Consider the following 13,367-nt stretch of genomic DNA (forward strand, 5'->3'; position numbering starts at 1 on the left):
ATTAACGGTAGGACGGCAGCCGGCTTTGTTTACATTTTACTTTGGACCCTGTATTCCACTCATGGAGTCCAAATTTTGACTTTTAAAATTTGACAGCTGACGTCGGTCATCAGTGAAGTGCTCAACCGAAAGCAGGAAAATATAAGGCGAGCGTAGCGTCCCTTTAGTATGATGACGTCAGTGACGTGGATATAGCATTGAGTCTAGAGACACGGACCCGTGGATATAGCCATAGCCAAATATATATACAGCTGTGGCAGGTGTAAGACGGTCAGCAGCGTGTTGTCGCTTGACCAAGCTTTGACTACCTTGCCTGGATGTCTGGGGCGCTTAACTCTGCCACACCACTTGAAAATCCTGGCAGATATTTTCGAAAATCGTCTTTTGACATGAAAAGAAATGCGATAATACAATCACACAGCGGACCGGCACGGTTGGCCTAGTGGTAAGGCGTCCGCCCCGTGATCGGGAGGTCGTGGGTTCGAACCCGGGCCGGGTCATACCTAAGACTTTAAAATTGGCAATCTAGTGGCTGCTCCGCCTGGCGTCTGGCATTATGGGGTTAGTGCTAGGACTGGTTGGTCCGGTGTCAGAATAATGTGACTGGGTAAGACATGAAGCCTGTGCTGCGACTTCTGTCTTGTGTGTGGCGCACGTTATATATGTCAAAGCAGCACCGCCCTGATATGGCCCTTCGTGGTCGGCTGGGCGTTAAGCAAACAAACAAACAAACAAACAAAAATCACACAGCGTATACTGTAGCAGACGACTTACAGAAGTTTACTTCTCCAACTTGCCAGTTGATCATTGAAAACTCCAGAGCTGCCCCCAACACGAAAAACAGTGGCAAGAATCTGTAGATGCCAAACCGTTGCCCAGGCCAAATTTCCACCAACTTCTTAACAGTTTTGCTGTAATATGGCATTGTTTACTTCGCAGTCAAGTCATGCATTATCAAACCAAGGGCGCAGCCATTTTGATCGAGCTAGCGGAAGTGTGCGCAAGACGTCTTTTGATTGGATCCATCTTGGACACATTTGTCAAATCAGAGTGTTTGTAATAGACAACGCTTAGGCGATCGAAGCAAGCAGAAGCACATTTCCGCTTCTCTGTTTATTGTGAATTTGTAGCGTCGGTTCTGGCATTTTTTTGTGGATCATCAGGATCTGTCTTACAGTGAGTATTTTCACCCCTTGAAAAACATGTGTTTCACTGTGAAGTATTTGTGCAAACAGCAATGGCCACGTCTGTGAGTAAATATATCGACGTGGGCCTTTGATTGTGGATCTCTCTCTCTGAGTCTCTCTCTCTCTCTCTCTCTCTCTCTCTCTCTCTCTCTCTCTGAGTCTCTCTCTCTCTCTCTCTCCCTCTCTCTCTCTCTCTCTCTCTCTCTCTCTCTCTCTCTCTCTCTCTCTCTCTCTCTCTCTCTCTCTCTCTCTCTCTTCAGTCGTTTAGCATAGCACACCACAGCAAATACTGGAATTTGTTGTTGTAAAACTCAGAATGATCACCCTGGCAGATTCTGCGACCACTGCAAAGTATACTATGACTATGACGTATGAGTATGACCAGAGATGATAATTACGTGATGTGTAGGATGTATGGCTCAATCTTCTCATTGTTAGGCAGCCAACTTCGGTATACTACATATGGTTAGGTATGACTGACTAAAGGTGGTCTATACATGTTCACAAACACTAAATCATTCTTTTTTTGCATTTGGAGCAGGTACGTTGCAAGACACCAGCTAGTGCAGCATTGAAATGAGCCACAATGGACACATCAAAATGGAAGCAGATACTGCACAAGATACACAAATACAGCAGAAAAAAGGACGGAAAAAGAAGACCATAAAAGGATGTGACAAGTGAGTTCAATTAATTTGATTGAAAAATTAAAAGCAATACAATGTACCAACACAAATCATCTGCTACTTTCCTGAGAAAAAAAATTGTTTTGAAGTAGACAGCTGTGCAGCCCTTTCAATTTCATGTCGGGGGAATATAATATCATTATGGTGTGTTTATTCAATCTCTCGGGTGTGTACTTTATATTCTGTTGTGATGTCCCCTCCCACCCAAAAATAGTAAAATTCTGCAATGCAGAGATATTGTTAAAAATTAAGCATTGAGGAAGTGCTCTTGAAGTTGAACAATTTAAGAGATTGATTTTTGTTAGACGTAGTTGCTTTAACACCCAAAGAAACATACATGAGAATATGTTTCAGAGATATATAATAATATATATATGTAGAACATATGGAATCAGTCTGTACATGGCTGTAATGTACTTTAACACCTTTCAATGTTTCATTCACTTCTTCTGCAATGTTTATAACAGAGATGTTAAAGATAAAACAGTCCTGAAGCAGGAGAAAATCACGGATCACATGCCAGTGGAGAAGAAGAGACGGAAGATAGATCGATTTAATGGAATGCCAGAAGAAGAAGTGATCCTGAAGTTGCTTCCAGACAGACTAACGCCAAACCTCGACATTCTCATTGTGAGTATTGCTGATTCTACCGTCAGTGTCATTTTGTTATTAGACTTGGAGTAAGTGTGTGGGCTGAAGGTTTTTAATTTTATTATTATTATTATTATTATTATTATGAACATTTGTGCGCCTAATCTAAATATAGCCCTAGGCGCTTACAAAATATAAAATACATAGTGAACATTATACGAAACACAAATCGACAAGGACTCATACACTCACAGACAGGCGCACAGCGAGAACGCGACGCACTCACTCATACCAACTACAGGCACATGCATTCTAGACGGAAAAACAGTCGTAAATAAATAAATAAAGTATTGGATACATAAAGTTTGTTGAGAGAAGAAGAATAGAGCTGGAAAGGGAAGAAGAAGGAGAAAGAAAGAGACAGATCAAGGACCAGCAGGAGAGGGTGATGTGTGGTCATTAACGGACTAGTGAGGGAAGAGGTGTGTTTTGAGTGAGGTTTTGAATGATTGCATAGATGTGGAGTGCCTGAGTGAATGCGGGAGTTGGTTCCAGATGGATGGGGCCTGGTAGGAGAAGGTGCGCTGGCCATATGTTTTAGTGCGTGCTGATGGTATCCTAAAAAGGCGGGTGTCTGCGGAGGATCTTAGGGAGCGAGAGGGGGAGTAGACATCAAGAAGGTCAGAAAGATAGCTAGGGGACGATAGATCAAAGTTTCTGAAGCAGAGTGTGGAGATCTTGAACTGAATCCTCTGTTGAACAGGCAGCCAGTGTAGGGTTTGAAGAAGAGGGGTGATGTGGTCATGCTTGGAAGAACGAAAGATGAGGCGGGCGGCATGATTCTGAACACGCTGAAGCTTTTCGATGATGTAGTTGGGAGAGCCAGAAAGAATGGAATTGCAATAATCGAGTCGGGATTTTATTCTTGTATATATATCGGTGCATGGAGACTTTTGAACTTGAAGATAATGTGGACAGTGTTTTGAAAAAGTGTCATGTTGTGTACAACTACATGTGCATCACTGTCATTAGTCATGTAATTTGTAAACCAGCTTTTGTCACACCAGATTTAATTGACAGATTGGTGGTTTTTTTATCTTTATCTTGGGAAGAAGCATTTGATTCTGATAATTTTGCCCATTTGCATGCTAATTCATAAATTAACCTTCATTGCTGGCACTTTAAAGCATGTCATTGTATGTATTGATTATTCTGGCACTGGCTCATATGTGCACAGTTCCCTGCCTGAACAGAAAGGAACAAATTTATTGATCCAACCTTCAGTCTTTTTTCTCTCTTCATTCTCTTCCAGTATTCAGTGATTATTTTGTGTTTGTATTTTTTTAATGTTTTTATTTTGTCAGTATTGTCAGGTGCTAAGAACTATAGAAGGATTTGCGTTATAGAAATATTGTTTTTATGATGATAATGATGATGATGATGATGATGCATTTTTTCTCAGGTTGGGATCAACCCAGGGCTGTATGCGGCTTACATTGGTCACCATTATGCTGGGCCTGGGAATCACTTCTGTGAGTTATTTGTGCTTTTATATATGTGTGTGTGTGTGTGTCGGGTTGTCTGTCTGAGTTTGTGTGTGCGAAAAAAGGAAGAAGAGGAAAGAGGCTTTGTGTGTTTTCTTTGTAAGTTTGAAGTCAAAACTACATATTAAGCCAGTCATATCAGTTCTTCTGTATCTCTTAGGGGTCCATATATAAATTCTGACCTAATTCATGCTGTACTGATAGCGATAGATGGGAGCACAAACAAAATGTCTTTGAAAATATTCAATATTTTGTGTTTCTATAGTAACAGAGTATCATGTTCAGCATACACTTTGCAGGGAAATGCCTGTACCTGTCAGGGCTGGTTCCAGAGCCCATGAACTGCTATGACGACATCAAGCTTCAGGAGTTTGGCATTGGCTTCACCAACATGTGTGCCAGGACAACCAGGGGCAGTGTTGACCTCAAGAAGTAAGAAAAGGAATTTATGGTGGTACAGTGAAAGCCTCCTTTTAAGACATAAACAAGTCTGAAAAAATCAGGTCTTAAAATGGAGGGGGTCTTAAAATGGGGGTAAATTAACAGAGGTTATGACCTACAAAAAATCTGAGAAAACGGTGTCTTAAAAGGAAGGAAGTCTTAAATTGGGGATCTTAAAAAAAGAAAATATGGGAAGCGGATACCTCGTTGGGTATGAAAAACAGGACAAAATAGTTTCGACTGCTGGACAATGAAAACAAAAAAGCGGACACCTCCCAATTTCAGACTTCCCAAGTGTAAGGCCCAGGTTTTTCATATTTTCTCTTCATTAAGTCTGTAGCACATGTATTTAGGTCCATTTTAAGTCACCCTATGAAGACCTGATTTTCTCATTTTTTGGGCGGACTTACAAGTTGCAAGGGTGGTTTCGCTTCATGAGAAGCAGATACTAGTATACGGTATCTTCTTCTTGTCGTTCGCTGTTAGATCGCCAGTCCGGACTGCAGGGCGAAACGTGCTGTCCTCTCCAAGTCCTCTCTGGGGCCGTATAGCTTCTTTTGTAGCGCTGTCTCCTGTGGCCAGATGGTGTCCCTGGTGCAAGGTATGAAATAGAGGAGGAAATTATTGTGACAGCTTGGCCATCAAAAGAAATAGTCTAAAATATATTCAAAGACTGAAACATTAGAGAGTGGAGAAAGGCATATAATTCATTTTGTGTGTTTAAAAAAACCACCCAAAACAAAAACAAAAAACAACGACAACAAAGAACTGTGTTTATGTTATGGCTGATTATCTTATGGCTCATTTCAGACAAGAAGTACAAGAGGGTGGACAGATCCTCGTTGAAAAGCTGAAAGAGCACAAGCCCAAAATTGCAGTTTTCAATGGCAAAGGTGAGTATTGGATTGTTACCACACATTTGTAATGAAAATCATTGCCAAAATAAGCCTGGAGCACTAATAACAATATCAATCAGCAAAAGGACAAAGGAGCTTTAGTAGTATGTACTAGTAGATGGACTGATGATGTCATTTGTATGGAGTCGACGCACGTGCGAGGATATGTATGTGTGGGAGGGGGGGGGGGGGGGGGCGCGGGAGATGGAAGCTTGCTGTATGTTATGTAATGTATATATTGTGTGTGATACGTGGAAATGTGATACTATTTATTTGCATGTATGATACAGGTACAAATGTGATAATTGTAGGCTTATACTAGTGATTACTGTGTGTGATACATGAAATGTGATATGAATGCTGTTTTTATATGTTATACTCTTACTTTCTCCCAAGCGCAAGACAAATTCTTCTATGAAAATTGAAGCCAATAAAATTTGAGTTGAGTTGAGTTGAGTTGAGTTGAGTGAGTGAGAGCTTGCATTTAAATTCCCTTTGTTTATTTATGAATTTAGAACCAATGACATGCTTTTGTTGATTTCCTGCTGCCGTTCGGGGGAACTTTGACTGGATATCAAAATTGGCAGCTTTTATTTTCATATTTTAATTCTGATGTAACCATTCCGTTCCAGGTATTTATGAAATCTTCTCAGGAAAAAAGAAGTTCACCTTTGGAAAACAGCCAGAGCTGATAGAAGGAACAGACACAGTGAGTGAATAAATTAAACATTGAAGATGCATTTTTCAAATATACTGTTCTCTGTTTGGGTGTGTACGTGTGTTTATATTCTTTCTTTTCTTAAAGAACCTTAGGTTAACTTTAGATTGATGTGTTGGAAATGAGACGCATTTGTTAACTATAAAAAGAGGATGTTTGGAAGTAACTCTTTGAGGGTTTGTATGAGCTATCAAGGTGATGTGCCATTCTAATCCAAGGCAAGAGACCAATGCCTCACAAAGTGAACTATGAACTCTGATGCACGTTTTCAAAAGAAAACGCAGAATATTAAACAGACACTGCATATATTAAATGGTGTGTTAAAGCCACACACAAAAATCAAAGCGGAGTCAGAGAGAAGAGAGTTGAAAACACATGTCATGGTTCTTACCTCAGATTTAAGTGGCCGAAGTCTTTCACAGCTGAAAAAACTCCCAAGAGGGGTCTTCTTCTCTTTTTTACCTTTATTATTAAAGACACATCAAATAATAATGATGATAATAATAATAAGGGTATGTATATGGCGCAAATCCTAATACAGTTCTAAGCACCTTAGAATCAATCTTCATTATAAAAATCTTCATTACAGCAACAATACACATTTTTGTGTCTTAATGCTTCTCTTTCTCCCACCAGATTGCATATGTGATGCCGTCATCCAGTGCCAGATGTGCCCAGCTGCCCAGAGCCATTGACAAGGTCCCATTTTACGAGGCTCTTCGCAAACTCAGAGACTATGTCACTGGACGCATCCCTCACATTGATGAGGCAGATGTAACTTTTCCCACACTGGAGCTGAAGAACGTTAAAAAAGAGGATCCAGGATTGAAGGAAGAAATAAAAGCAGCTGCTGGTTTGATAGCTTCTCAAGGTGATATGCAACAAAATGGGTCAGATTTGAGCGTTCAGGTAACAGTGAAACAAGAAGGAAAGAAACCACGAGGTCGTCCTGCAAAAGGGAAGGGGAAAAAGAAGAAAGAGGAGGTGGAGGTGGAGGAGGAGGAAAATGGAGAGGACGAGGTTGTCATAGGCGAGTCCTTCCACCAACAAAACCAGTTTCAGGGAATAGTGCCTCAGGTAACAGCACAACAACTACCTCAACAACATCCACAGATGTTTCAGAACTTCTTTCATCCCCGGCAAGGTTTAGCCCCACAGCCACAGAGCGCAGCCACTCTGCCTCTGAATCAGTTCTCTTCCGCAGACTTCGCTTCGCTTCTACCTGCAGGAAGCGCATCGCAGCACAACTTTCCACAGTCATTCCAAGCTCCGTTCATGTCTTTTCCCGGAATGGCTCCTGCTGCTGCATATGGAGTGGCTCCTCAATCTCAACTGCCTCCGGACTTTTTGTCAGGATTTGATTCAGGGTCGCAACAGTTTGGCATGGTGGGTGGTCCAACTGTTGTTTCTTCCATGCAGAATATGAACCCGCCCTTGACTAATGATCTCACAGGTCAGCAGTCTGTTCAAATCAAATCTGAACCAGCAGAGTAAGAGGTGCGCATTTAAAAGTGCAATAGATGTCTGCTAGCAAGTGGTCTGTGTGTGTTATAGTCACTGCATGTTATTTGGTTTTTAGGTATAATGTTAAAATGGTTAATTAATCATATTTTTCTGAATGCTTTGTTTTGGATGGTATTTTATTTTATTTTGTTGATGACGATGTTGATGATCATGACTGCTTTTTTTGGTATGCCTAATGAATGTTGTGGATGATGTGCATGTAGTATGCTCCTTTTGCTCACTAAATAGATTTTGATAGTTCAAGTATTTTTGTTGTTGACCAATTTCAGTGCAATTATTATTCATCAGGAACCGTCTGTGACCTTTTGAAGTAAGATTATTTGTTGGGTTACAGTCTGTTTTATTTTTATTTTTGGTTGAACTAAATAACATGTGAATCAAATGTGTTCTTACAATATCTTTACATACCTTGTTTTGTTTTTGTCGTTGTTGTTTTAAAGTATTTCCTGCAGAATAGTTTCTGGGTGTTATGTTGTTTAAACATGTTAGGAGCAGATGATGAAAATACAGAGGTAGTGAATAGGCTTCAAGTGAAATGCAAGTGTGTAATCATTGGGATCATTGATATTTTTTTTATTAAGTGCAGATGGAGTGTCAACAAACTAACAAACAGTTCACATTAATTTGATAATTGTTTTTCTCTCTCTCGTTTAGTCTAGATACTTATACATTTTTCATGTGAAATAAAGTGCTCTAGCTGTATTTCCATGATAGTTTTTATTTCTTAATTTAATTCTAAGTTTTTTTGGCTACTGACTTACTCAGGACACAAATAACATTGTCATTTTACAGTATTTGAAAATTTGATAGAACTTAGAAGGCAGCAAATAATGAATACATGTATGAGCCAGATTTTTCTCTTCGTTTTTGCTTGCTCATGTATTTATTGGATTTAATAGTGGTGTGTGCATTGAATTTGATAGATGTTTGTGTTTTCCTTTTATGGAAGTGCCTTTGTGAATAGAGTAAATGGAAAATGAGTGTGATGTGCATCTGTGTGTAGGTAAGCCTATGTGTGTGTTTGTATGTGTCCATGCGTGTGTGTTTTTCTGCTTGGTTTGAAAAGAGGAAGATTATAGGGATGATGATGAATTATATGCAGTCTGTTTTGAACATTGCGTGACACCAGATCACTCTTTTAGAGTTTGTTGTTGTTGTCAATCTGGACATCAAGCTTATATTTCCAGGACTGATATTGATATTTTAATCATGTTTAGTAAATCTTGTTTCAGTGAATGTTTTGTTTATGTATACGGTCTTTTTTGATCTATGGATTGTATTAGCTTGTTTGTGTGTATGTTGGTTTGGTTTGTGTTTATAAGGCTATTTATGGTATGATTGATGTGGTTGCTTCTTGCATCATGTTGTGAATGAAATTATGTAAATTGTATAAAATAATTGACATCTTTGTGTTTTGTTTGTGTTCTAAGTCTGAGAGCCTGTGACATATTTCTGAATGCAGGTGAAAATCGTGTCTGTGGTTTTGACACTGAGGATTTTTAGAATAAACATTTGTATTCAAACTCAAGTCCACATGTAGGCAATATATATTTAAAATATTGGTATTACTCAGTTAATGTTAAGATTACACTTAACCTGCCTTGTGCTAGCTCATGTTTGATTCTATTTTCTTATGCATTTAAAAACAAAACAGACAGTACAGATAGACACACACACACACAGACATATATATACACATCAACAACAAACCACAATATGGATAAACCTGAAACTTTGCTGTAACATGAATGGACAGGGAAACTCACACAAATACTGAACAGAAGGCAAAACAAATCAAATTCTTGTTTATTATGCTTTACAAAATAAATATTTCATAATTCACAATTTAGACAGATTAAAATCATTATTTTCTGAACGTGAACAATATCTGTACCTCAAAACTATGGCAAACAAATGATTATGCTGTACAGTCCAATCCTGGATCTTCTTCTTCTTCTGCGTTCGTGGGCTGAAACTCCCAAGTACACTCGTGTTTTTACACAAGTGGAATTTTACGTGTATGACCGTTTTTACCCCGCCATTAAGGCAGCCATACGCCGCTTTCGGAGGACAATCCTGGATTATTATGTTTTTCAATTTTCATCACCTTTTTAAGGCGCTCATTACACATACGTAGACATTATGCACAACCAATTAAATGCTCTTGTTTAGAAAAAAACACACATTAAGAAACACATAGATTCTCTCTTAACTTCTTTTTCACACACCCTGATCAGCAAATACAGTGAAACCCCTCTTGTAAGGCCTCAAGAAATCTGATTAATTAAAGTCTTAAAAGGTGGAGGGGGAGGGGGATGGAGGCTAGTCTTGCAAGGGGGGTTCCGCTGTACACACACGCAAAAGGAGAAAATTGACTTTATGCATGACCAATTATAATCCAGAAATCCTTTCTTTCTTTCTTCTTTATTTGGTGTTTAACATCGTTTTCAACCATTCAAGGTTATATCGCGATGGGGAAAGGGGGGAGATGGGATAGAGCCACTTGTCAATTGTTTCTTGTTCACAAAAGCACTAATCAAAAATTTGCTCATGGGGCTTGCAACGTAGTACAATATATTACCTTACTGGGAGAATGCAAGTTTCCAGTAAATCCAGAAATAACTCGAGGCAAACTTTCCTACATGCTCCTTCCACACATGTGTAATGTCAAGTGGGAAACTGCCTCAATAAAAGCAAGAGTATTCACTCTTTCATAACCCATACAAACCTGACAGAGTTATTTCCAAACATTGTCAAGGAAAATGCTCTAATTTCTTTAACACAAATACAGACTGTCTCTCTCACACACGCACCCAGATCAGTAAATAATACAAAGCAGTCATGGAATGTATGAAAACAAAGCAGCACATAAACATTTAGATTTATGATATTTTCATGCTTTTATATTAAGGCAACCAGACATCCAGTAAAATCAAAGAAGCTATTAAAAGTCATGGAATGCATTAAAGTAATGAAAGAAAACAAAAACACCTTACTCCGAGGTAGGTAAAATAATTTTTTTTTAAATGGAACACAACAATATTATGATTTCAGCAACATAACAAAACAATGATTTTATTAACAGAACAAAATAATGATTTCAACAACAGAACAAAACAATGATTTCAGCAAAAACAACCAAATCATCATCGTTTTGAATTCCTGCAAAGTTTTCGCCTGCATCGAGGGATACATAGCAAACAAATCACAAGGCTGAGGAGCGTACAACAAAGAGAGACAAGATACAGTTTTCGAGTGGCAGACGGCAAGCCATAAAAAGCATGAAACAGGGGCTGGGAATCCGACGTCTCCGCAGGTGGCTGCCAATGAAACGGTGCGGGATGAAGCTGCTGCAACTTGACCAACTGTTCATAGGCATCATCTCCTGCTTTTCCAAACGGACCATGTCTCTGCTGAACCAGGAGAATGGAGTCGATGTCTTCGTTGTTACTGGCGTCATACACGTCCCACATCAGGTGTGAACTGTTCAGAACTTCAAGCTTGCCGTATAGCTCTTTTCTCGGGTCTGAAGAACTAAACGCACTCCAGCTCTTCGCTTTGACAATAGTTTCTGCAATATACTGGTAGCCCATTGCTCCGTTAACTATGTGGACGGGGGCTTTCGGGTTCTTATAGCCTTGCTGAAAAGCTTTGCCTCGGTACAGCGGCCAGCTCCTTTCATAATTGTGCTGGTGTCCACTGATGTAAAGATCCACACCCTCTTCATAAAACAAGTCTTCCAGTTTAGATCTTATGGCGCACGTAGTGTCACTAACACAATCTGCCTCATCGCTGAAATCTGTTGGCGAGCAGTACATGGGTCTGTGACCTAAAACGATAATCCATGGATGTTCGCTTCGTTTGGCGTTGGCCTTTTGGAGGTCATCATGTAGCCAATCCATCTGCTTGTCCTGCTGATCAGTGACCGAGTAGAATACCTCTGTGTTGAGAGTTATGAAATGAACAGGGCCGACATCCAGGCTGTACCACAGCTGGTCTACCGGCATGGGCCATCGTGACTTGGGCATGGAAAATCTGTACCTAAACAAATATATATGCATAAGATAATCAAAAGAAGTCAACTCCTGTGACAATTAATGTACCATGCTGACAGTGTTCGAAATGAACCTTGCATTAAATGACATGATTTGAGAGAGATTAGAGGTTTGATATGAGCACCTTGTGTATTCAGGCATGGTACTGAAGGAATGGCAGTTTCAGCTGAAATAAAGCCGGGGGTCCAGGGGGCTGCTCAGGCCCCCTGGCGGGGTCAAGGGGCAGCCCCCCTTTGTGGGGGTCAGGGGGCAACGCCCCCTGAAGCTGACGACTTTTTACTAATCCAAATGTGTTTAGTGCCCTCTCCTTGAAGCTGAGAGGGATATAAGTGAAAGATAACAAGGCTTGAGTAAGAAAAAATAATAATCTCAAGTCAATCAGCAGATTTGTTTTTTTTTTTGGGGGGGGGGGGGATTTTTTTTTTTTTTTTTTTTTTTGATTTTCGTTTTCGGCGGATTTCCGCCGATCGGCGGAAGAGTACCATGCCTGGTATTACCGTGATAACTATTAGCAGTGTAGTTCCTGGTCAAAGATGACAATTAAGAGGTCAGAAGGACCTGGAATGAAATCAGTTATTTCAGTCCAAATGTCCAGGCTATAAAAATAAAACAAGAATATGTTTCTCAGAAGACCTTCCTGCATGACAAAACTATCGGGCAGATGACCGTGAGGTTTAATGGCGTCAGATTAAAATAGTCTGCCTTAATGACCGAAGACCGAGGCCTGAGAGTGAGAACAACACTGCCTGAGAACAACACTGCCTATTAAGTAGGGTCCACTCAGAAGATAGCACACCCCTTAACAAGGGACATACTTCCTTGCATGCTCCCAAGTCTATTAAATTAACCAAAATGTCCCTGTCCTGAGAGTACACCTGCACTAAAGGAACATTTGTTGCTGGTTACATGGGTGTCCTCTCATAACAGGTACAACTCTTCTACGGTGGAACCCCCCCATTTAAGACCTCCAAAAATATGATAAATCAATTGTTATCAGTAAGGCCCCCCCAAAAAATAGGTGTGGTTAAGGTAACATAGCTACACAAAAATTTCTAATGTGTACAAATTAAACCTACTTGACAGGGAAATAAGTGTGCGACTCGAGCGCTTTCGCTTTCATTGCGTTTTCTGCACTCGTTTTTTTGTGTTTTTGTTTTGTTTTGACAAATGTATAAAGTTATAGGGTCGGCCCCTAAAAATAGGGTAGGTCAGGTTACCGTAACCACACCTATTTTTTTTTTAGGCCTAAGGAGCAATGTATTAAAAAGGAGGTACATTTACAGACATTCTCATAACAAACAAGAAGGGCAAAGCCCATACGACTCACATGCTTTACACATTTGGTCATCCAAGGTCATGCAACACAAAGCTGTTAATTCAAGACATAGGAAGTACAATGGTGCTTATTGGCTCTTTCTACCATGAGATATGGTCACTTTTGGTGGTTCACTACCTTATTTTGGTCACATTTCATAAGGGTCAAAGTGACCTTGACCTTGATCATATGTGACCAAATGTGTCTCATGATGAAAGCATAACATGTGCCCCACATAATTTTTAAGTTTGAAACAGTTATCTTCCATAGTTCAGGGTCAAGGTCACTTCAAAATATGTATACAATCCAACTTTGAAGAGCTCCTGTGACCTTGACCTTGAAGCAAGGTAAACCAAACTGGTATCAAAAGATGGGGCTTACTTTGCCCTATATATCATATATAGGTGAGG

At 39.8% G+C, this 13,367-nt stretch overlaps 2 protein-coding genes across 2 annotated transcripts in view; one reads left to right on the forward strand and one right to left on the reverse strand.

Moving 5' to 3' along the window:
- Positions 1-1,027: 1,027 nt before the first annotated feature.
- Positions 1,028-8,995, forward strand: LOC138964463 (G/T mismatch-specific thymine DNA glycosylase-like). Its single transcript, XM_070336430.1, has 8 exons — positions 1,028-1,176; positions 1,729-1,867; positions 2,341-2,503; positions 3,927-3,996; positions 4,308-4,440; positions 5,260-5,342; positions 5,978-6,054; positions 6,700-8,995. The coding sequence occupies exons 2-8, from the start codon at positions 1,764-1,766 to the stop codon at positions 7,555-7,557; spliced, it is 1,488 nt and encodes a 495-aa protein (XP_070192531.1). The 5' UTR covers positions 1,028-1,176; positions 1,729-1,763; the 3' UTR covers positions 7,558-8,995.
- A 383-nt stretch (positions 8,996-9,378) lies between these two features.
- Positions 9,379-13,367, reverse strand: part of LOC138964461 (acid phosphatase type 7-like) — a 5,944-nt gene continuing 1,955 nt past the window's right edge. Inside the window, exon 2 of the mRNA XM_070336429.1 lies at positions 9,379-11,628. Coding sequence (XP_070192530.1) covers positions 10,734-11,628 — 895 coding nt within the window. The 3' untranslated portion in view covers positions 9,379-10,733. The remainder of the gene's footprint in view (positions 11,629-13,367) is intronic.

The sequence above is a fragment of the Littorina saxatilis genome, linkage group LG4, assembly GCF_037325665.1.
Source record: "Littorina saxatilis isolate snail1 linkage group LG4, US_GU_Lsax_2.0, whole genome shotgun sequence".
Lineage (NCBI taxonomy): Eukaryota > Metazoa > Mollusca > Gastropoda > Littorinimorpha > Littorinidae > Littorina > Littorina saxatilis.